This window comes from Hydractinia symbiolongicarpus, chromosome 9 (genome assembly GCF_029227915.1).
Source record: "Hydractinia symbiolongicarpus strain clone_291-10 chromosome 9, HSymV2.1, whole genome shotgun sequence".
NCBI lineage: Eukaryota > Metazoa > Cnidaria > Hydrozoa > Anthoathecata > Hydractiniidae > Hydractinia > Hydractinia symbiolongicarpus.
In genome coordinates, this window is record NC_079883.1 from 21,787,514 (window position 1) to 21,812,715 (window position 25,202).

At 32.9% G+C, this 25,202-nt stretch overlaps 4 protein-coding genes across 4 annotated transcripts; 3 read left to right on the forward strand and 1 right to left on the reverse strand.

Moving 5' to 3' along the window:
* Window positions 1-1,021: 1,021 nt before the first annotated feature.
* On the reverse strand, window positions 1,022-2,933 carry LOC130656813 (uncharacterized). The gene is made up of 2 exons (XM_057459748.1): window positions 2,568-2,933; window positions 1,022-2,132 (listed from the first exon to the last, which is right to left on the reverse strand). The coding sequence occupies exons 1-2, from the start codon at window positions 2,871-2,873 to the stop codon at window positions 1,911-1,913; spliced, it is 528 nt and encodes a 175-aa protein (XP_057315731.1). The 5' UTR covers window positions 2,874-2,933; the 3' UTR covers window positions 1,022-1,910.
* Window positions 2,934-4,916: 1,983 nt separating this feature from the next.
* On the forward strand, window positions 4,917-13,323 carry LOC130656808 (beta-1,4-glucuronyltransferase 1-like). Its single transcript, XM_057459736.1, has 7 exons — window positions 4,917-8,444; window positions 8,718-8,919; window positions 9,313-9,536; window positions 10,317-10,464; window positions 10,757-10,913; window positions 12,026-12,122; window positions 12,907-13,323. The coding sequence occupies exons 1-7, from the start codon at window positions 8,331-8,333 to the stop codon at window positions 13,120-13,122; spliced, it is 1,158 nt and encodes a 385-aa protein (XP_057315719.1). The 5' UTR covers window positions 4,917-8,330; the 3' UTR covers window positions 13,123-13,323.
* Window positions 13,324-15,330: 2,007 nt separating this feature from the next.
* Window positions 15,331-20,913, forward strand: LOC130656815 (cytochrome c oxidase assembly protein COX16 homolog, mitochondrial-like). The gene is made up of 3 exons (XM_057459750.1): window positions 15,331-15,496; window positions 19,910-20,059; window positions 20,180-20,913. The coding sequence occupies exons 1-3, from the start codon at window positions 15,437-15,439 to the stop codon at window positions 20,288-20,290; spliced, it is 321 nt and encodes a 106-aa protein (XP_057315733.1). The 5' UTR covers window positions 15,331-15,436; the 3' UTR covers window positions 20,291-20,913.
* A 562-nt stretch (window positions 20,914-21,475) lies between these two features.
* LOC130656807 (uncharacterized) lies at window positions 21,476-24,631 on the forward strand. Its single transcript, XM_057459735.1, has 6 exons — window positions 21,476-22,171; window positions 22,245-22,289; window positions 22,410-22,535; window positions 22,941-24,145; window positions 24,249-24,331; window positions 24,507-24,631. Exons 1-6 carry the CDS (start codon window positions 22,007-22,009, stop codon window positions 24,593-24,595), a joined length of 1,713 nt encoding a protein of 570 aa, XP_057315718.1. The 5' UTR covers window positions 21,476-22,006; the 3' UTR covers window positions 24,596-24,631.
* Window positions 24,632-25,202: the final 571 nt, after the last annotated feature.

Below are 25,202 nucleotides of genomic sequence, written 5' to 3' on the forward strand. Positions count from 1 at the left end.
ACTTTTCCTGCTGTCTTTGAATGATACTAAAGTTTTCGAATAAACCAATCACCGTCTTATCCAAGATCCTGTCACCTTTTTCTCCATCTATGCTGTCAACAAACCCATCGCCACCTCACAGACATGGTATGCTTCCTAGTTTATATGTGCATTGTATTTCTTGGAAGACTATTCCAATCAGCTATATATTTTAAGAAACATAAAAAAGAAATAGCCAGGCCCAATTAAAATTTTGTTTTTTTACATATAGAATATATAAAAACATGTATCGAGGAAATAGAAAGGATGTTTAAATTTAGGAAATGCGGTTCATGTTGTCTAGGAAATGCGGGTCAGGTTGTCTAAATAAATTCCTTCTAAATTAGGAAGTATCCGGACTGAACTCTAAAATATAACCCGCAAAGATAAGACTGACATAACCCCAGCTCTTCTTCTATGAAAACTGCGAACTTTGCAAATGTATGTATGTATCATCCATAACTTTAAGTTTATTTATTATATACTTTTTTTGTAGAGTTTCAGATGAATGAAGATAAACAATTTTACGGTCTTTTGCAAAGATTTATTTTAACAATTTTAATTTATTTCAGACCTATTTTTTTACTTTAAAGAAACATATACATGGTCGTTCAGCATATATATATTTTATGGTAATATTTCGACCTCCGTATTGGAGGTCTTCATCAGACTATTGATAGTCTATCAGACTATTGATATTCTATTGATATTCTATTAGGAAGTATCCGGACTGAACTCGAAAAATAACCCGCTAAGATAAGACTGTATATCCGTATATTATAAGACTATATAAGACTGAATGTAAAATTCAGGAATTCGAAATTAAAAAAAAACACCCAAAAAAACTTAAAAGAACCAGGAAATTTGGCTTCGCAAGGTGTTTTTATTTTCTTCACGTTTTTTTCACATTTTAGCCTGTTGTTCATAACTTGTTCTAATTCTTCAGCCATAACCACTTTCATTGTTCTTATAAAACTAGTAATGAAAACTAAAACACGAAAGCTGCACATGCAATCCTTACAAATTCCTTGTTCCCTAAGATTTCAAATTACATGAGTTATGCTATATATAATTTAGATTCATATCTGATAAATAAACATATAGATGGAAGGATTTTCACAGTAAAAATTCGTTAACGTCAAAATATCGAAAATTAGTGTATGATTAACAAGAAATGTGAAATACACAAATTTACTTTCCCAACTTTTAAAACAAACTGAAATAAAAATAAATCGTAAGTATAATATTGTCAATGTTTGTTTCTTGTTTTTACATATGTTAACATCAGAAAAGGATGCTTCTCAATAGCGGAAGGAACAGACAACACCAAAACAAAGTTCTTACTAATTTTCAGACGCACTACTTTCACACCGAAGACGCGAAGTTTTTTTCTTTTAAAAATAGTAAAAAGAGTAAAGGTATTTACTTTAAAAAATTCTGATTTTCGCACATACTGTTTTTGAGGTTTCAAAAAGTAAGTTCCAGAAGTTTTCAAAACTTTTTTAGAAGCACTTTTGACAAAAACAGAAATTTTAATGAGAAAGAACAAAGCAAAAAAAAGTAGAATTCCAATAACCTAACGACTAATAAAACTGAATATAAACAAAAAAATTGGAAAATACATTTCCCAGGGTTTTTCCGAATTTTTTTCAGGAGTATATTGCATTTCCAAGAGTTTTTTCCAGAAGTAGTGGTCACCCTGTAATAGCTACACTTTTTATATATTCCAGATTTTTGCACAATGCTTGAAAATTCGTACACGTAAGGTATTTCGAATGTAAACAATAACTATATATTTTATTTACTATTTAACTTAAAAATAATAATACAAAAATAAAAATATTTTTCTTTCCATAACATTAAACAGAAAAGAATGACTTTATTCAAAGTATTTAAAATTGTTTAAAGCGAAACATTCTGTGTCTCACAACAGGATCAAAGCAACCATAGCAGCTATCCAACATGCATCCTGACTTGTAAGTGACAGGTTGCTGCGGTCCTCGCCATATTAATTTGTGAAGATTTGCAGCCATGCAAAGTACCTTTTGCTGAGAGAAATCATCTGCTTGTCCACACAAATAAACTCGACCCGAACTTGCACCAATGAAAAGACCCTAAATGATGATGGTCAAGGGTTCATAAATTTAGGGGTGTAAAATATCTTTTCTTTACGTACAACAAACTGTGTATGTAGTACTCAGCAATAAACAAGATAATTTACACTTAAGATATATAACTGTAGAACAAGGGTTATGATTAATGATTATATTTTGATAATACACATATGTTTAAACACAAGGGTGTAGGGCATTACCAGCTTGCCAAGAATCTAAAATAAGGGAAGAGGATAGAGCTTAAAATCTAGACCTTTTAGGGGCGTTATTTATGTATACCCCTCAACTATTATCAATTATATCAAAACTGTTCTCACACAACTGGACAGCAAGAATCAATTCATTAAACCTATTTTCGGTTAAATATAATTTTTATAACCCTTTTTAAGTAATGCTTGGTCCTTAACAACCAAGAATGCAAAGACCTAAACATACTTCAATAGGTTCTTTATCTTCAAGAAAGGCTATTTGTATGATATCTTCCTGAATGTAAAATTCTCTCCATAAATCGACAGCAAACTGATCAAATTCTGGTGAATCAGAAATCCGTTCATGAAATCGTAAGCAATCACTTAAGCCAATAACTTTTATCTTCACATTTCGATAATTGTCCATAAATTCCTGAAGTATACTTGGGTCCCGGGCATCTAATTGTGACAGGGCTTGAAAAAATACTGCATTGTCCACTTTTTTGGTGCCCTCTTCCAGCACCATGGCATATCTAGGCAGCGACATATCCATGTATCATTTTTTGTATACATACACTAAATATTTTTAACTGAAATATATATATAATATATACATATGCTACATCATCATCATCATCATTCTCGGCTTAACGTTAAATATAAATAGTTTTTTAAAAAAAATATAAATAGTTACATATAAATGTAAATCTAATTTAATAGTTTTTATTTGCACAAACAAGAAAATTTTATCATTGACAACACTTGCAACACTTTGGTGCCCAATATAAGGCATCAGAGAGTATTGACCATGTGTATGCCTAGAGGTGTCTGGCTGAGGCAAAATTTATATGGCAGAACTTATGCCATGTCTAATTCAGATGATTTATGTTATTTGTGCATAAAATCAGTTTTGGTTTATACCCAATTAAGTGTCAAACTTAAATCCTATTTTAAGAACTAATAAAAATAAGACCTGGTCACCCTTCTTAAATTACTTAATGCAGTAAGTAACTAATAATTTATTTGTCAATAGACAAAAAACTACATGATTTTTTAGAAAAATGATTTTATAAGTATTGTTGTAAATAAGTCTATTGAAAGGAGATCACTACTACAGAGAACGATTAGTCTTGTCACTATGGCGATTATGAAATGGTTCTCCACTTATCAGTTTAAAGCTAACCGTTACCGTGGTTAACGTATCGTTTCCGCAAGGCCTATTTCACGAAAACAAAAAACGTTTTGATGGTTTCCATCAGCTTCAAATCACGGTAAAGATGGATCATTTCCCTGGACTCCACAAATTTCTAGGCCTGAATAAGAGATTTTAAAAAATACTTCAAATGAGTCTAACAAAATTTAAAAAATTAAAAATAGAGGGTTGTAGAAGAACCAACTTCACCAGAATTTAAGCTTGCAGTAACTGTTTACAAACATTTACAACAGAAATATGTGGCCTAGCCAATGCGACTATTCACACTATTTTTCTGAAACTTATACGTTATTAGTTGACACATTGTGGAACGCTACAGTGAAAAAGCAGTTTCTATCTTCACATTATCATTTTAAGCAGGGCAATATTCAGAAAGTAATGGAGATTTCCCTATGCATTTTCATTCATAGATGGTTCTCGTCTTCCCATTAAATGCTTAACCAATAAAACATTATTTTAATTGCAAAGGTTTTTATTAGATTTATTAATGGCTGGGTATGGATTTATTGGGCTTCTGTTGGAGCTCCTGGAAATACACAGGATTCTACCTTGTTTTAATCTGCTATTGACCTTTGGAAAAAACTGTTGATGGAAAAGTTATTCCTGATGTAGCACAACAATTAGAAAATGTTGAAATAGTACCTTATATTAGATGATGGTGTCTTTCCACTGAACATGGACTATGATGAACTGCATGGTGATGCTATTTTTTCAGATGATAAACAATAATTTAATTCTAGCTAAGCAAATGCCCCTCATAGAAGGGGCATTTGGAAAGCCTAAAGGGATTCCTGCCTTAAAAATTAAATTTATTATATGTTGTGGAGAATAAGTTGTTTATCAAGCCTTTTGGAGTTTTTTTTGAAATCTTTTTTTGTTCTCAAATTATTAAAGATTATATTATGTCATAAGTTTTAAAAAATGCTGACATCACATTTCTAGATAAAATTAAAGATGAGGCCATTCTTAAACTACAAAACTTTGCACATGCCAAGCGTACAGCCTGGCAGGATTTCCACAATGATAACCAATGAAATCAGCAAGTAAAATCAGTGCTGACAGGGTTTAATTTGCCGCAGTAGCAGTATTAATAAGGTAATTAAGTAGAAGTAACTACATATAACCATGTTTTTGTGCGATTGGTATTTCAAAAATAACAGTTAAGCTTCTTTTCATTAAAGTCTCTGAAGAGCACCTCTTTCCCCAGGACATCAGTTCGTAGCTAATTTAGGTCAAAATATTTCGTACTCTTTAAATTGCGGGCCGTCGAACAGAACTTGCCGCTTCTGTTCTAATATATTATTAATCGAGACAAATTGTCCCTACGCCGGGCGCGTGCTTTTGTTTATCTCTCTTTCGGTTTCGTAGATTGCACAACAACAACGCACCATACATGTGGGTTGAAAGATCCTGCTCCATCAGATCTGGGTTAACCTGCTTAAATTTTTTAAACATTTTCAACAAAAATCACAATCATCTTCGAATTCCGCAATAAAATATAGGGAAGCATGCAAATATTTAAGTTTGTACACTAAGTACAACTGCCTCTAAGTAGCCATTTTAAAATTCCTAGTTGATAATTCAAATATGCCACTCATTTTTCTCAATGTTTTTTTTGTTTTCTCTTTGAAAATTTAATGATGTTAACCTGGATCCAAAAATTATTTGTATCTATTGTCATATCTTGCTACCAACCTTTACCTTACATGTCTCTTCTGGAACTTTGATAAGCAGTACTCGTTATTTGTAACGTTTTTATAAGAAACATGGAGAAAGTAAAATAATAAAAAAAGTATGCCTGTCATCTTGAGGAAAGGGGGTCACAAACAGAAACTAACAACAAGGATAGCTAGCTATATTTCTTTTTTAAATGCTTGCTTTCTAAATAACTACTTTTTATGCTTTTGATTTTTAAGGTGCTATATATACAAACAAGTTGTCGTGACAATGTTATTATTGTGTATTTAGAACAATAGACCTAAGAAGAGAAATTGAGCAGTCAGTGAAAGCCACTAAATTCAGGATCATACCTCGATTGACATAAGAAAATTGAAACGGAGTCTTTGCTCAGTTCTGCACATAATTGGACAAAAAAAAATCATTAGCTATTAACTTTAATTTTTAGATTTTAAGAAGTAAGAATGCGAAATGGAACTGGAATTGGTTTCCTATCTAGCAAAAAGAAAAATTGTTAAACACAGGATTCTGCAATCACAGTATTTGTCACAATGGTGCCCTGTAATCAGGCTTGAAGTGAAAGTTCTTTAATTTCTGTTTCTTTTCAATGCAATACCATTCTTTAAATATTTTAAAGCTAAAAGGATTTTTTGTTTTCTTTTGAAAAAAAACAGGAAATAAATTTCATGGTAAGATAGTGAAATGGATAAAGTTGGCTGAAAAGGGTAATATATGATCCAGATCAAACACTCATTACCTGTCAGAATTTGCATGTATACAATATGGAAGCGTGCATTTTACATTGGATTGTTGTGTTATCGTTTCTTTTGTGTTGGCTTATTGTGTTTCATTTTTGTAGAGGGGATTACAGTCTCAAGTATGTACAAATTGAGAAACAGTTATGTGAGCTTCTATCATTAAAAGCACTTTAAATTACTTGTGGGCACTAAGAATTGTTTCTTCTTGTCCTAGTATTTTTTTCTGCGAGTGGGAAAATAAAGATTTGTTTAACATTACGCATTTATATTCGTAGATACTAAAAGTAGGAACCAGCAGTAACCAACAGTAATCACCAGTATTATGAAGTAACCACCAGAGAACCAGCTGTTTTTTTTGAAGTAACCACAAGAGAACCAGCTGTTTTTGAAGTAACCACAAGAGAACCAGCAGTTATTATTAATTTACTCCAGATAAGGCAGCAACAGCAGCACAAAGTTGTTGTGATTTTTATGCACAACACTTCATGACCTTAAAACTACCAAATATGATAAATAAAAGGCACTTAGTCCCAAAGGCTTTTTCTGATACTTTCTGATGCTCTTGCTAACTAGCTACTTTTCAGTTGTTTTAACGAGGTCCAATAAATGGATTTATTTCGCCTAAAGGCAATAATGGAAACAAGTAAAACAGAACGAAAATAGTGTTTTCAGGATTAAAGTTCATTCTTTGAAATAAAATATAACACGTTTCAAAAAAAAAACGTTTATATCGAAAGCATAATTTTTTCACTTGAACAGAAACCATGTGAGAAAAAAACCCGTATATTTTCTGCCGGATGCCAAGATGTTTCTCCACAACATTTATTAATTCATTCGAACTTTACTTTGTCTACCAAAAGAAAAAATGTCTTGTTTTGGACTCTCCTCCATATAGCGTTATATCTGGTTTACAATACACGAATTGCAAAATGAAAATCTGTCAGTGAAATACATAATTTGATATCAAATATCTCAAGAACGGATAAAGATTTTTCAAAAAAATAAAAAGATTTCTTGACAACCTTCAAAGATGTTTTATTTGAGCTCAACTTGATTTTTAGCGGGAGGTAACCTTTAAGCAGAATAATTTTTGTAGGAAGCGTTGAAGGAAATGTTTATTCGCTGCGAAAAATAAACTAAAATTTGATATGGATTCCACAACAGTGGATACAATGGCAGTAGAGGTATCTCACGCTCAATGACTTCAAACCGTGTGGTTTATTATTATATTCAATTCATTCGAACTTTAACTATGTCTACCAAAAGAAAAAAATGTCTCGTTTTGGACTCTCCTGTATATAGTGTTTTTGGTATATTTGGTTTACAATTCAGATATTAGTCTTTATTTAAAATATTAATTTTATTTATGTTAATTCTCGCGTGTGGTTTTTAACGCCTTCTGTCTCAACTGTTGCATAAAGCCCGATTCACACTAAGACATAAACATTTCAGAAAAATGGGTCATGAACTGTTGTGTACATTATAAAATGATTCACATTCAAAGCGGTAGATGCATTTATTCCGTTTTATGTATTTAACTGGTCGTCCTCTTGTGGTCACATAAAAAAACTGCTGGTTCTCGGTTGGTTACTTCAAAGTACTGGTGGTTCTCTGGTGGTTACTTCAAAATACTGCTGGTTACTGCTGGTTCCTACTTTTAGGAAAAGCCATATATGTTATTGCTTTTTTTAATGTATATAATTTTTTTTATTAAAAATGAGTTTTTTTCTTTTAAAAAAGAAAATCTTTACTGTTTTCATATAAAGCTCTATGTAGCTAAAAAGTAAAAATCAAATGTCTACAAACATACTTTATAGCTTCAGCTTAATTTTAAGGAACTGTGTTATTAAACTTTGTAAAGTCATTAAGTAACTTTAGCAACCTTTTTAGAAACCAATGACATCCGGCATCAGTAACTAGGAAACACCACAGACTAAAGTTAGTCACCAGACAAAACAGGGCAACAACCAGTCAACTTTAAAACCTATTATAGTTAATGGTGCCTGATAAATATACAGAAAGAGGATAGATAGCAGATCTCTAATGTAACAGTACAGTCCATATACACAAAGTGTCAATTATAAACTCAAATATCTTCTTAGCTGTCTTCTGTCTGCAACAAGACAACTAAATAATTGCATCTGCAAAGACCTTCATTAAAAGTTTGACCACTGTATTGTACTAATGCTTTATTTCTCTTGCGAGATGAGTATTGTAAAGTTAGCTATTTTTGGGTTAATCATATGTATAAATAAAAGAGAGACGAATATACACATTTAAGTTATTTCTAGGTTAATCATATTATAATTGAAGGAGAGATGACTATACACTTTTAATATAGCTGGTATGGTCACCTTTGGCAATGCGATGCTTTGTTAGAAATATTATCAGTTATTTTATTACTTTTACAATATTGATTTTGACTATCCTTTGGTACTTTTACAGTAGGAAGGAAAGACATTCAGTATCAGTCGAGGTAATGTTAATACCATCATAGTAGCTTTTAAAATAAGCCAAAAGATATGTTAGCATGACATTGCAGATGGCAGAGTCATTTGCAAGCAGCAATTAAATCTAAGAATTTTGGGTATTTTTCTTGAATTTAGTTCGGTGAGTGGGTCAATTTTAAATACTAATAACATCTATTAGGAATAGATTATTTTTAGCAGAGAAGTGCCAAAACTTATTCAAAAAGAGTCAGAAATCCTATCCATTTGTAGTGGTGTCACTTATTTACATATATTTTTAGAATTCTGGACATTTCAGTGCTAGTGTTAAATTTCAACAACTTCCTGAAAGTAAAGATGGTAGATACAAAATATGGCATAATGTATGGAAACCAAATCCTAGCAACCTTAATGTAAATATTGCAATAGCCACACAGTGCTCAAGAAATAACTTGCAACATGTGAAACGACTTGTAAACTACTGGAGTGGTCCAATATCCATAGGTATATTTTAATAGTACTTTCTTAGTTGTTAGTTCATAGAAAAATCCAACGGGATTTGCCTGCCATATTTTCCACTATTTGGTGATCCTTGTTCGCACATGACGTAATTAAATCACTTTACCAGGCTTTTAAAACAAAGATACACACAATCATTTTTGACAGACAAAATATGGCTATTATTATAGGGATAGGTGTTTACAAAAATCCAGGTACATTGCCATTACTTTATTAAGTGCATAAACATTACGTTTCTCTGAAACACAACTTTTTTTCTTGTGTGTGTGGCATTTATAAAGATTTTATGATGGTATTACAATTTTAATCTAAACAGATGTGTTTTGTTGTGTTTATAATATAAATTACTTTCCATATTTTTTTATTATTTGCTTCTAGCTGTACTTGTGTCTGGCAATGAAATTGATGATTACCTAAGTGAGCTGAATCTTTTGGTCCAGTGTCGAACCACTATTGCATCTCAAGTGGCGTTTCATGTTGTTATTCCTTTATCACATCCACCATTTCAATCTAATCTGGTAATTAAAAAAGAAGACAAACTAACATGTTCACAGTTTAATGTGGCACATAAAGATAATGCAAAAAATTATGATTTTGTTCAGGTAGGCCAAGCATCACCAAAAATTTAATAAGAAAATATGTGCTCAAATTCTATTATGTATTTACTAACTGTAATAAAAATTCATTTTACACTTTGCATAACTAGAGGGGCGTTTAAATAAAGTGAGGGAGGGGGTATCATTATTTTTTGATATAAGGACGGGGATTAAAATGGGTAATGTTGTTGTATGTTAACTTTCTCGTGCAGCGAATATAGGCAGTGTTGTTGATTAAATATTCGAAAAAAGTTAAAAAATCTTAAAAATAAAAACTAATTATCTTTTAGGGTATTATAAACTAAATTACCAAAACTTTGCTAATTCCAATGTGAACATGAACTGCATGAATAGCTTAATTTTTCCAGCTTCAGAATGAAAATACTTCAACATAACGAAATTTTGCATAAATTAGTATAAACAGTGTTTTCTTGAAAACAAATCATTTACCCATACTTATTTGAGGTTGTAATTTTGTGGCCAATGATTTTAAATTACTGTTGGCTTTTAATTTCGTGGTTTTTTGGAGGCATTTGAAGTAGCTTCTAACACAAGATTTGCTTTGAATAATTGCAACAATTTTATATTTTTTTTATATTTATTCATTAATATCTGTGGTGAAAAAAAGTAATATTGCAACGACTGCAGGAAACGAAACATAAACAACTTCAAAATATTGCTTGACAATGATTTAGGTTTATGTTTAATTGGACAATAATTGTTTTAGGATTATCTTGGCATATGCGCAAAATGACTTTATTATACATATACATTCATAAATCTTAGATATCTTATCCTGGAAACCTTCTCCGTAATGTGGCACTACAAAATATCATCACATCACATGTGCTCGTCATTGATGTTGACATGCTACCCAGTCCGAACTTAAGAGAACAGTTACTGTCATCTTCATTGTTAGAAAGTGACAACATAGGTATAATTTCTATAATATGTACAATTTTTAATTGTTCGTGGCAGTGAAATTCTCTTGTTATTGACATGCAAATAAAATTTCTGCGCAATTCAATTGCAAAGTGTATTTATGAAGTTTTTCTTAGCATATACAATTAAAAACCCCAAGCGTGTTCATATTCACTACTACTGTTAGATTTTTCTTTTTTTCTTGTGGAAATCATATGTTTTGAACTAAATTCGCAATTCACAATATGTCTCATAAAAGTTCGTCTTTAGATTTTTTGTTAGTTTTGACATCTTTTATGTTTTAGCTATTGTGATTCCCTCTTTTGAAGTCAACAGTGAAAAGACTATTCCAGTAGATAAAACAGAACTAATACATTATTGGACTCAAGGTTATATTCGTCCATTTTATAAAAGTGTATGTTGGAAGTGTCAAAAATATACTGACTATGATCAATGGAAAAGGTATCCAATTGTTGTTCTACGGCTTTAGCCGGTAGAACTTTTAAATGGGCTTCTTTTTTTGTCGCCGTTTTTACTATCGGGACTAGTGAAGCACGGAAGGGTACCAGTCTAGTGTTCATAACAGAACTACCCTGGTGAACGGTGCAAAAGTTCAAAAAATTATTATTTTTACAAATAAATCATTTTGAATTATTATTTTATATTCAGTTGGTTTCACCAGTTTTACCAAGTTACAACGGTCGTTTGTTATTTTTTTTGTGATCTGAAATTTTATGAAGCTAGATTTGTATTTACTTACAAGGAGTTTGAATAGGCTAAAATTCTTTTATATCTATTTTCGAATCTAGTTTTCAAAAAAGTGGTGTTTACAAACTTAGTCATTTTTCTACTTTCATATTTTCTTTCGTCTGTTGCTATGCCAGTTTAAAATAATTAATTATTAGTAACGTGATTACTTTTTTGCACAATTTGGAGGACATGGAGGATTTAGTATAAATCAGTTTCCTGCTGAATGTTTTTTTATTCAACTTCAAAGGAATTTTGTTGGGAGTTTTCTAAAACTTTTAAACAAAATTTCTTTGAAGTTCAAATGTCTCTGTCAAGTGGGCAATGCACAACCCGTTTTGTAAAAATCAATTTGTAAAGTTCAACCAGTTTAATCGTATATCACCTGGATTTTTTTGTTTTCGATTTATTTTGTTGAACATGTTTGACTTTTTAGATTTATTGAAAGAAACGTCAACCAATTTTAAAAAGCTAAAATAACAGCATGCATATACTATGCATAATAGTAATGTTCAAATTTCCATTGAGCAAGGTCTCCAAATAAGTCGATGGAGAAAGATTAAACATTCTTAGTCTTATTGCGTGAAAAAAACGCAATTCATGCTTGAAGTAAATAGTGATCGCAAAACAGAAAAAAACAATGATTATAGTTAAAATGACGATATATTTGCTTAGCTAAAATACAAAATTTGTTTTATTTTTTCCCGCTAAAATGAACTTTCGCGGTTGGTCAACTTTAGCGTATTTTACGGAAGAAACTTTCGTGGAAATAGAAATTAAATTGTTTAGGAAGAAGTAAGTAAATTTCTCCTCCAAAACATATTTAGTATTGGACGAAGTTACCAAGTGAGTTGGCATGATCCTTGGGAACCGTTTTACATTGGTCGGAAAAAACGTATTAAATATGACGAACGATTTGAACAGGTATTGCGTATTATATTCATTCTAGGTTACATTCTGGTCCTTATTATGCACACTTTTGTTGGCTTATTTTGTGTGGTTTAACATTTTAAAAGTCCGTTGGTTAAAGCAGGCGCAAATACATCTAATATTTTGATTCGAATGTGGGATGAATGTTAGATAAAATTTCGAATGTTGAAAAAGATTCGAATTTTGCATTTGAGTTGCTCCATCTAACACACACGACGTGTTCATTTATTTGACAATTCACTATGAAGTACATTGCAGCTATCATCGTTTTAAACAAGCTGCTGGACTTCCATGGTGAAAAAGCCTGGGGGAGGAAACTGGGTAAAATGAAGAAAATAAAGGGAATATTTTATGACCGAAGGCAGACAAGGGTTCCGAGTTTGTTTTGAGCAAGATTTCAGACTTAATGTCCCCTTCGGAAATCACTTGACATGGCTGCCATGCCGACTTATTTCTCCTTCTCACTGTTCACAATTGTTTTTACTACTACAGATTTGTTTATGCAACATTCCATAAAAAAAATTTTGACAGAAAAAAAACGTTTGAAAAATTATTCGGAAAATCGAAAGTTATGCAACACACTAAAAGCTACATGGCTAATTTTATGATCTCCTATATAAGTTTTTGTGTAGCGAAAAACCTCCGTACAGCTGGTTTACGTTTTAATGTGGGAAAACATGCAACATTCTTAGTCTGCAACATCTGTTGGAAACACACAAGACCATGTGTATAAAATGAGTTCTTACTCTTTTTTAAGGTTATACGGTTTCTATTTTAGTATGGTTTTAACCGCATCAGTCAACTTTGTGAAATGCACATGAGTGGGTCGAGCTTCCATGTTTTTCATAATGGCTACCTGCTTCATATGGGTTTTAAGGAGAAGAATACATTTCACTCGAGGAAAGACGAAGAAAACGAAAGGAACAAAATTATTTATCGTAAATTAAAATCTGAAATGCTGATTAAGTATCCACGTAGCGGCAGATATTGTTGAGAATGTATTATCGTAACAAAGGGGATGATATGTGGACGATTGCTAGAAGTGATTGAAAATCGATAGACGGAAGAAGTAGCTTAAAGGTCTTAATAATTGCCACCCCAATGTTGTTAATGTCTTAGTTTTGAATTTGCAGTTTTCGACCATTTTTTGTGATTTTATAATTTTGCGAATTTATTGATAAAACTTTGCACCGAATTACGTAAGGTTGATTTCAACAATTTTTAACCAAAATCACGAACGTAATTTCCTCATTGAAAACAAACTCTAAGCAGCTTGTTCATTATCAACTATTTAAGAACTAATTGTGCGTCTTCAGTACAGTAGACATACAACTTGGAAATATTTTTGTATAAGAGGATAGGTAATGATACTATTTTTTTAACCATTTAAAAATAAACTTCTCTATCAAAAGGTGAACTATTATTATTATTATTTGAGATTTTTCCTCGTAGTTATTTCGGAAATATGCCTCATTTTGTGGAATATATTTTTGCGATTTTTGACTCTTCTCGCTAAAGTTTACCGTTTGGAAACATTCCAAATCGCGAAATTACAGATAATTTTTTGAATGTAGTTTTTTTCTGATAAATTTTTATTATTATTTATTTTTTTTCGTGAATTTGAACGATTTTGCTGATCTGTGTGTAAATAGTGGTACGTGGCGCGTGGCCTTGTGGTTATGAAGTTCGCTTCGTAAGCACAAGGTCCGTGGTTCGGTCCACAGCGCGGGCATGTGCCTTTACCACAGCTACGGGTCAACCCATGTCATGTGAGGGAAATTAGGTAGGTATTGCTGGTGTATACTTAATGTATACATTCCTAACACAGGACCCACATTGATAACAGTGTTTCCAGTACTGAAGTGGCTATCCTGTATAAATATTCGGAATAGTAATAATAATGATCGTCTGGTCAACCTCAATATAAGAGTCGGAACGACATCGTCTCTAGGGTTCTTTTACGCACATGATATTCTGATGAAAATCACCCTTATACCCTCATTTTGGGTGATTATTAATCGAGGAGAAGCGGCGAAAAAATCTCAATTGGCGAGGTACATAGCTAGGAATTAAAATGTAATTTTTTACAATAGATTTTTTGATAATATTTCTGTGCTGAAGTTTCAATTTAATGACTTCATTGATGCACTAACGCGTACTCCACGACCATATGATGACATGATAAAATCAGGACTAGTTGACTCTTCATCTTATGACTCCTGTTAAAATTGATAGAAACAGCCCTTTCCTGAATTCCCGCGAATACGGCATCGCGTTTGTTTACATGAAAGTTGTTCAGTCTCAAATTTTTTTATTAAAGAGTGTCCGTCGTTCTATGCCAATCGCCGTTGTCGCCTAAGCTTTCAAAAATAAATCAATAAAAAAACAGTCGTTAACATTGGGAACGAGGTCATAAACTAGAGAAAATGACTACCGTAATGCTTCGAATAATCGCCCGGGGCGTTTATTAAATTTTTTCACATTTTTTTTTTTGGGGGGGGGGGGGCTTCTATTTAAAGGGGGCGTTTAAAAGAGGGAGGCGTTTATTAATTTTTTTACACTTCGTCTCTTTTGCTGTTAAATATCTTCACAACAGAAAATAAAAAATATTCACATGCCTTAGAGAATGAATTTCAAAAGCGAAAAGCTAAATTTTAAACCTTAAACCTAACATGTAGGAAAAAAATAAGTAAGTATACTTTTACCATCGCCCCGTATAAATTCCCTTATGAGGAGGGGCGTCTATTTGAGGGGGGCATTTATTTAAAAAGTGACTGAAAAGGAGGGGCGTCTATTCGAGGGGGCGTTTAATAGAAGGGGCGTTTATTCGAAGCATGGTAAAAAATTGCGGAATGTTTACAAATTTGGTATAAGCGCGTGCACCCTACTAGACCCGCATTAAGGCGCAAAATTAATTTAATTTTATTTACAGATTTTTTTATTTTTTTTTTTTTGAAATAAATAAAAGATCAAAATGTTATCAAATATGTGATCAAAAATTATTTTTTCTTAACAATAATATTCACTTTTTAAAATCAGGATTTATTTCAGTGAAAGTCCATTTTTTAACTTGAATTCTTTAACCGCTGCGGCTCGTTGTTTGCATATTTTGCCTACATTGTGTTCGTCGTGTGTGTGGTGTCAACGCCAAATCTAACATTACCTCACGCCGCAACTCATCTATGCTTTGTACGCGAGAGAGGGTGAGTGAAAGGTCATGTACCAAACTACTCCTTGTCACGCTCGGTCCGCACACTCAAGCGACATCACATCGCTTATAAGCGTATATTTTTTTCACCTTGTTAATAATGAAAGTTGCCCTTTCTGGAGGAACAAAGAAATTTTTAAAATATGGAGCACCAATGATGGTATGTAAACTTAGTGATATATGCGTTTACCCTAACGTTAAGCTCAACTAGCTCGCTAGGTAGCTTCTCTTCAGCAGCTAATTGTGATTTTTTGTAGAAATCCATAAAATGGAGGGGTATTGTGGTTAGATTTGTTTTTGTTACACTAATTTCGAACAATTATCTCAGTGGCAAATGTGTTCGAAATGGTTTGAATATGATACCCTTGCATTGCAATAATAATCAAAAGAACATAACAGTTTTTAACAAGCATTGATTATCACTGTTGTATAGACATAATAGATATATAGATAGATAGACATAAGTTTTATTAGAAGACATTGTTCCATTCACCTGCAAAGAGTGATATTTTCTTTTAAAATCAGGAGGGTTTGCTAAATAAACAGGGGGTTGGTATTTTGACAAAAACTGCTAAAGGGGAGGGGTGTTAATAAATGGAAATGGGTGGTAATTTTTTTCAAAAATTGCAAGCCCCCCTCCCCCCCTTTACAATTAGCTGCCGAAGAGTAATGGCTGACCCTCCCCCCCTTTACAATTAGCTGCCGAAGAGTAATGGCTGACCTTTACTTGGAATGGTTAAAGTGTAAATTTTTTGTAAATGTGTTAGCTGTATTTGTGTCTCAACAAAATCTCCTAAATGCAATCGTGTGTTATTTCTTTGTTTTGTTTTGGATGCTATGATGGTAAAAATTTTACAGCCATAAGACAATACAATACATAAATGTCAGAATAAACCTTTTACAATTGTTAAAAGTCTTTATTTATACCTTAATTGGGTCTGTAAACATCTTCAATTTTAAATAAATTTGCAAGGTCGCGAAAGTCGTGAGGACTAGGTCCGAATGAATAAGTATGTCACATCTTGCAGAAAGTCTGTGAGCTCAGCAGCACATTTTCTAAAAGTTTATTTACTTACTGTTTACATTGTTTGTTGATAAGACGTCTTGTAATAATGATGAAGATTATAACTTAGAAAACATAGAATCAGATAATTCTCTTCATGAATAAAGACATTACAAAGATACAGCCACACTCTTCGAAACCTCTTGTGTTTCAAAAGGGAGAAATTAATAATGATGCAAAGTGACAAGGTGTCTTTTACTGACTCAAATCAAAGTTCTTAGCAAAATATTTTCTTTTTAAAGAAATAAAAAATATATTTAATCGCTGTTTTTAACTTCTCTTCGTCAAAAAACTGTATCATTTGCTTCAATAAAAAATCTTTCTTTACTTTACAAGCCAATTTATTTTTATTTCACAGTTAGTTTCGAATAATCTTTAGGTTGTGATAAGTTGGTAAAACGGTGGTATTAATATTGTATAAATAAAAATCATTCTTATGATTATGGTAGGTCATAAAAGCGTTGCAGAAGCTACTGACTTATAAGTGATTGTTTTGAAAAAGCTGTTTTAGAAACTGCATTATCCGCAATACATGCAGCCTTAAACAGTTACAAAGATTGAAGAAAATATACATATATAATATAAAATACAAAATATACATTTACCCCCTGAAAATATCGGCATGTCCTTCCATTAAAAAAGCTTCTTTTTGAAAAACAAAGAATAGAAACTTGAGCGCTACGAAAGATACAAGTGTAACTAGAAAACTTTTTTTTCTGTTTTTGTATTGGAAATTGGTGTTGGAAAATGTTTTTTTTTGTTGGAAAATGTTCTTTTATTTAATATAAAAATGTACAAAACGTTATTTGGTTGTGTTCTGTGGATATGAGTACAAATAATGAAATGAGAAGAAATGAGAAACTTTGATCACGTTCACTAGCTGAAATGGCATTTTTACAAAGTAGCAATATTTTAATATGGAAGTTTATTTCCTGGAGATCTCTTTTAAAAGAACTATCTGTGAAGTGCGCCAACCAAATATAAAAACTTAGATCACTTGGTAGATCACCTACATGACTTATTTTGTTTAGCCATTTTTGAGTTCTTTCTTTTTCACAGATGGAATTCTGTGACACTTCTCTGATCGATTGGTACATCGAAACGCAGTGCAACTAAACTAACCATTTTTTAAAGATTTAAATGTAAATTACATACAAAAAGCGATTTAATGTAAGCTATAGGTCTTAACATGAACGTTCTCTGCGCTCGCTTAAACTTTCTGCACGATGTGATGTCATTATTTATAATCAGGTCCAGTCCTAAATGAAATCGTGCCTGTCTGTTTTTTTATGAGAAAAAAATTGAATATGCGAAGGCTTGTACAACAATTTTAAATAAGAAAAACAAGTGAAGTAAGTTTTTTTGATTTCTTATGCTTTTCTGAGTACGTATAAAAGCAAAAAGAAAAAAGTGATTTTTACTGCAGTTCCCCTTTAACTACGGTAAAACTAAAACCCTGTGCTATTTGACAATCATGACTATTTTTAGGTATTTTAATGTCACAAATGAGATTTTTAAAAGTTAGCAATTATTTGAATTTATACTTTTGTTGCTTAAAAAATTCCCAACTAACATAGCAATATATACTTTAATGCTACTAAAAACCAAAATATGAAAATATTGAAAAGTGTAGCAGAAAAATTATTGAAAAATTATTTTTTTTAATTTTTCAGGTATTATTTCTGTGGATTTGCACCAAGCCTGTAAAAATATGTTTTGCAAAAAAATTCTGCCAAAATTTGTTTCACAAAAATATGTATACCCCTAAGGAATATTGCTGTCCCAAAAAAGCATGGAATGGAGTTTTGAGTAAAACCAAAAATGGTGTAGACAATTATAATCCACTCAAACAAAAAATCTCATATTTTGGAGACAATATCCTGATATGGATACATTTAATCCATCATCTTTGCAGCACTTGGAAAGTTAATGTGCAGGATTACTTATACCAATATATCTCACATATGCACCATTGTTCCTATGACATATAGGCTGATGATTGACTTAGTTCTGAAACCAACCTCTGTTGGGCAAGTGCTAAACAAGTGTTGGAAGCTTGATTGGTCGATTTGTACTTGAGCTCCGGTGATATCTTGTTGGTACATGTTAGTAGAAAGGTTACCCCTCTTCTTTGTGGTTTGTCATAAGAAGGTAGTATTCTCGCCTTGTCTACTACATGTGCTAGAATGGGTCGGTAGAGCAATTGTCCAGCAAGCAAGAGATTATGCGTTCATTTCCCACATCATTTTTGCAGCACTTGAGAAGATAATGTGCAAGTTCACTTTACCAAGATACAATCTCTCTGACAAAATCTGTTCCATGCTATCAGTTACAGAATTACTTCGTTGATTTTATAGTTAGCTAATAAAGAATTTCAATTTAAGGGTTGACAAGTGCATTGCAATATTTCTTGTTATTATTATAAACTTTTTATAGGACCCAAGAATATTCACAGGGCTACCACTCCTCCTCAAGACTCCTCAAAAATTAGATGTTTTAACAACTTTCTCCTCGAATCTCCTTACTTTCAGTTTTTCAAAACTATATGGTACATACAAAGAAATGCTGCGTAAGCACAGCGAAAAATTATTCTTTACTCATGACATTAATCTGGACAATGGAATTACTGATACTGTTCTTGAAAGGCCAAATAAAGAAAATTATAAAAGAATATAAAAGTGTAGGAGTACAAACTTCACAATAACAGAACAGCTAAAAATACCAATAGCCGCTTTTTAAAGACCTATCTAAAAACATTATTCAAAAGCTTTTGGTCATTATTCATAGTAATAGCTGTTATCTTGTGCTAAACCACACGTAAATGTTTGCGTAATTTTCACGAGTTATGACAAGTAATATTCGTATTAGGATGTACGCATGAAAATAAAATCTCTTTTTGCATGCTATTAAAAGCATTATTCACAGTTTGTCCTAATTTTTAAATTTTAAAATTACAATTCTATTGTAGTAAGTATATACAACATATATATACCACCCTGTTACATTTGAGAGATAATGTAAGGATGTTGAATTCATATTTTAGGACAGTAGGCGTGTTGGAAACTGTAATACCTACAAAATAAGATGTTAACTAATGTCAATTAGTTGAAACCATACCTCTTTTTAGACATCAACATTAAGGTTTCAACAGTTACAGCGTCTGAAAGTCCTGCTTTTTGCTAATCCAAACAAGTCAAAATATGAGCTAAAATCTCAAAATATTTCTTTTGAAAAACCCCCATTGTCAACCACAATGGGGGTTTTTCAACACGTGTCCAACATGTCAAAGTGAATTTTTAAATTTGGGCCCCTAGATTGGCTAAAAATGCATTTCCCAGTACCATACTGGTAGTTTAAAGAAGACATCAGCATGAGAAAAGAGCTTTAATTTAAAGTCGCGCTGCTTGTAAATATGCTTTGAGTGTGTATGTACTTGCCAGTTTAGGAAAAGTTGTTCTCCATAACAATATCACGTATGTATCTTTTTAATAATAATGTATTCGCTGTTAGATTTTTATGTTGGCTGGTACATTTGGACTGCGTGAGTTTACTGATCTGCGTGTTAAAAAGAGAGAAGAATCGAGTCGATTACTGACAACTGAAGAAGCCAAAAAATTTCGAAAGTCTGAACAGTCAGAATCTTTAGAAGACCTTTATAAGGTACGTACCTGATGCGTTGCAATAAAAAACGTCTTACCTATACGTATTTCTTATATAGCATATTTACATCAGTATAACGAAGAAAAGTTTCTGTGATTGTGCTGGATCCACTTTATTTAGGATATGAAAGAGGATGTTAAAATAGACGAGTGGGAAAACATACGTGGTCCACGAATATGGGAAGAGGATACTTTGAAAATTTTACCAACCTATCACAAGGAAGAAACATAAGAAATAAATATAGGTGTGTTTGTTTGGCGAAAAGAATGCAGATGGTAAAGAAGGAACATTTGTTAATGGTTAAGAGGCTTAGATAATGTGGGCCGCATATTAAGGCGACGTATGCGACTGCTTGTGAAATGATACGAAACTCTTCTATAAAGACTAAGTACCAGTCCTCAATGTTAACTTTTAAAAAATTTTTAATGCTTTACAATTTCTATTTACTCTAATAATTATAATTTTTATCAAAGATAACCTATATAAACTACAAAAAATGAAAACACTGCAAACGCTCAGAGATCTCCATTCTAGTAGTCATAGCATTTTAGTCGATCCAGAGGTCTAATAATAAGAAATTTGGTTCTTCCACTTTAAACCCAGTCCGTCGACCCTTGATTCAATATTTGAGTTATTTTTATTGTGATAGCGTATAAAGTTTGAGCAGTTTAAAAGATGAATGTGCCTTAAAGTCCTCGTCAAACTCTTTAAAATTTCTTGGATATTCAGGGAATTAAGGGGAATTTGAAGCTTTCTGTTTGTAACTAAATTCTATTGTAACTATTCTTTGTTCATTTTTTAGAAGACATGAAATAAGTAATGGAATTTAGCAGAAAAGAATATTTTAACAATCATTTTTTAAAATTTTTATCTTGTCTGAATAAAGGATTCTACAGAATTCAAATGAAGGAAGGACATAATTTATTTGAGCATGCGCAGTTTCTGTTTTGATTTTACTTCAAAAATTTGGCTTCGCCGAAAAGAAGCAGTTCGTTCTCTTTCCTTGCAAAATTTTCGCTGTAACTGATCAAAATTCATATTTAGGTAAGAAGGCAAAAAACGTTTCGTACCAATTTCGTCATTCACAACTTTTTCTTGTCAAAAATTTGCGCAGAAAAAAACCCCTTCTTACTTCTTTGGTGTTAGTTTAATTTAGCCTTTATGTTTCTGTCTTTCTTCACCTTCTGACATGCTCGAACGATCGAAAGAGAGGTCCCTCTTTAAAACGAGGTTGTTGTTAGATGTTTCTTTACCATTGGAAAAATTGCCCAAGTTTTGACTCGGCGACTAATATTTTGTGCTGACTAGAAATAGTTTTAACGACAATCCATCGGCCTAAAAATGAGAAACCTCGCATTGAATTATATTCAGTTTAACTTTTTTTAATTAGGGTAAGTATATTAAAAGATGATTTTATATACACTCAAGATGTAGTTCTCAAATTAGAAGGCAAAAAATGACCAAACTCTGTGCATGTGGCAAATATTTTTGCCGACCTTTTTCTACGCCGACTTATTTTTACCGATAGGTTTTAGCATGAAACGTTTATTTAACGGATGCGAGTTTATTGAATTTTCCGGCTCATTTGAGCACGCGTCCAATATTTATTTACGGTATTTTACAACATCAGGTTATAACAAGCAACCTGGAAATCTTAGAAATCCAGGAATTACATTGAATATTATATGACATAGGCTCTCTATTTTAAATTCTTTCTATTAGAATTTTGGGTAATGTTTTCCTGAAAGATAGATGTGCAATTTTACATGCGTAGAACGTCAAGTTTTGTCAGGGTGTTGAAAAATTGTCGCTCAGACGTCGAAAGAAGACTGACGCTATCCTAAATGAAGCCATGACATTGCGGCTTTATCAGTGGAAAAAAATTATTTTATGTTAGACCTTTTCTCGTTTTCTCTTGAATCAAATATCCATTGAAAGTCTTTACACATGACTAGCGAAGTAAGCCGAATATATGGTCCGCATCGTGAAGTTACATGGCAACGTTACAAAGAGGCCTGCACAAAGGACAGTGTAAGAGAAGCGTTAAACAATGGTGAGTATGGAGGTGACAAAGAGTTGGTTTGGATCACATCAACGAAAGAATCTTATCAAGTGAGCCTTTGGTTTCATTCCCTTGTTTTTCTTCTCGAACTAAGAAGCTGAACTTTTTTAGTTTTTTTTATAGGGCAAAACGAAAAAAGTTGATGTTGTTGAGAACAACCAATCAAGAGTGAGTAAATTCCATCGTTATCGACATAATTTGTGGAAAGCATTCCTATGACTGTAAAAAGACACATGTTCCGTGTTCACACTTGTCAATATAATGTAATTATCGGAGCGTTTTCTTTAGGATGCAACAAACTTTATGTTGGGATTTGACAAGCCAAATTATCTAACAACCAATCAGGACTACAAACAGCATCCGGGGGTTAAAACAATTAATTATCAACAAACTGACCATACCACTCACATTGCTGTACGTATTTTTACATATTCGTCTCCAACACATTCCTTTTCTTGTTCAGAAAAATGACTTTGTGGTGGAGTATTCAATGTCGGAGAAAGAACCACTTCATCTCCAGGACTCTTCTTTTACTGATCGGGAGATAACAAAAAGAAAAAGTACTCTGAAAACCAGGTTGTTCGCCAAAATAGCAATTAGAATATCAGATAAATCGATCTCTAGCAGCACTCTCATTGATGACACTAATACCAAAACTTCTCGTGGGTAAATTATTGTAAAGAAATTATATAATTCATTGTTGTGGGAAAATTTAAACTTCGCAAAATACGTTCATATTTCTATTGCGCGAAAATCAACTCTTGATTGTCTTTGCTGCGCGAAAATTCGCTTTTTTAATTAATTTTCAAATTTTTTTAGGACTTCTCTCCGAAATACAGTGATAAACATAGTTCACTAGATCCATCTGAGTATCAACTTAGTTTCCAAGCCTATGCAATAGAGCAACGCCCAGTGCCGAAAAGCTTGAAGGAAAGACGCAAACACACAAATGATTTGAGGGAAACGCACTTTACGTTGGGCGATAGCAGCTGTCCCAAGACATCCGAAACAAAACATTCTTTCGGCGAGATAACAAGTGCTGTTCCCGTTTTTGAAATACAAAAGTCAAACGCTTTGGAAACGTATGCGTCAAAAGTATTCAGATCCGGTGATTGGAACCATACCGACAGAAGTCTGGTAAAGGCTGGAGTAACGCATCAAGATTTTCATCCGCATCACTTACACGAACAAAAAGAGACATTGCCTAATACATTAAACCATCGTGGCACACACTTTAATCTGGGAAGTGCTTCGGATAAAAATAACTCTGTATACCAAAAAGATTTTACGCTTTCAACAGAAAGAAAAACAACAAAGCCATCTTTTGAAGGCACACCACCTCCTGCTAAACTTCTCGCAAGCGATTACAGCACAGCTTTTGTTACGACACAGCAGGATTTTTATAGGGATAGACAACTGGATGCTTTAGAGTTGCGAAAACAAAGGCAACTCGCTGTGGAAAAAGTGAGACAACGTCATCAACAAAAAGCTGTGCCCTTATCACCGCAACATAGAGGAAGTTTAGTATCTACATCCGAAAAGGCAATATCGATGACTGCGTCGGATTTCCCTAAACATTTAGTTCAGCTAGATGACTCGAAAATGCCAATTATTTCCGTTTACAACCATCTGAGTAGCAACAATGAAAACAACACTAATATTTCAGAAGCAAAAGCTTGCTTCACGCCACATAAGAATGTGTCTACAGCATTGCGTGACGAGTGTCAAACGAGAAGACGGGATAATAAATCAACACATTTTTTGTTTGGTACGGATAGCATACACGAGAATCAGTCGGAACAGTGTTCACAATATCGTGTACCTTTGCCTGTTGATCCGACATTACAAGCTGCCGGTAAGGGTTTACCGCAGGGAAAAATATATTCACACGTGTATCCATGCCTACAGGCACTAGAGGTGGAAAACAGAAGAAAAGGCTATGCGTCTAAATTAGAGAGTGAAAGCATGCGCTGTGAAAAGCTTCCTTCGTCCGTAATGAAGCAAGATTTCAAAGATTTACAACTGTAAGTACGTTAGCTTTTAAAGCGTAATAGGATCCATCCTATCCAGGCTAAAAAGGTGCTTGACCCGCCTAAAGTTTCTCTAAAAAACGTTTTTCATTTTTAGTCACACACCTAAGCTAACAAATGAACATGTGTCACCACCACTGGTCAATAGCCACTATTTTCACATGGACCATCAATTTTCAGGTAGGACCCAATCTCGTCACCATGTCTTCTACTCGCTTCTCTTAAAGCTTTTCATAGAAAATCCCGAAATCGAGGTAGTAAAGTTTCCGGTTGCCATAAGGTTTTAATATTGCGGAAGTTTTAACTTGTAAAAACGGATACGCGATATAACAATTTTCCTTTTTTGCTCCTGTAGGAACGCAAATGTCAACAACTCAGATGGATTTTAAAGCACCAGATATGCATTTTGATTACCTGTCCGATCAAAATACACTGCATTTGTAACTAGTATCACACCAAAATAAACAACTTTTTGTGAAACTTAACTCTCCTCTCCTCACATCATTTATGAAACTTTATTTCTGAAAACTTTTTATCTTTTGTTATTCGCGGAAGTTTTTGTCTGCCACATTGAATGGTTTCTTTATTGACGAAGGTACTATTCAAAAGATTCGCGAAAGTTTGTACACTTTAGACAGAGCAGTGGAAAACCTCTCAGGGAAGGTCACCAAGAGAGGACATTGTTAACCTTTTCTCAAATAGCGTTTGAATAGCATTACTTTTCCGCTATTAAAAAGGGGAAACTCATAGTTGAAAAATCGTAGCAATATTCCTTTACTTCCGGAAATGGGCTGCTATTTCGGTGCGTGAACTTGTATAGAGTGAATTCAAAAAAATCGCAAAAAATAATCTGTTGAGGTCAACTTTTTCGCGGCTGCATTGAAGAAAATATATTTCCACCCAGCAGGTACGTCCGGAAAGTCGAATCTTTTTATTTTAGCCTTATCCAAAACGTTTTTGTCTATTTATATGACGACGACCAAAAAGGGGTGCTTCAAAGAAAAAGAAAATGGGAAACCTCAAGTGCTCAAACAAGGTATTGAACAAAAGA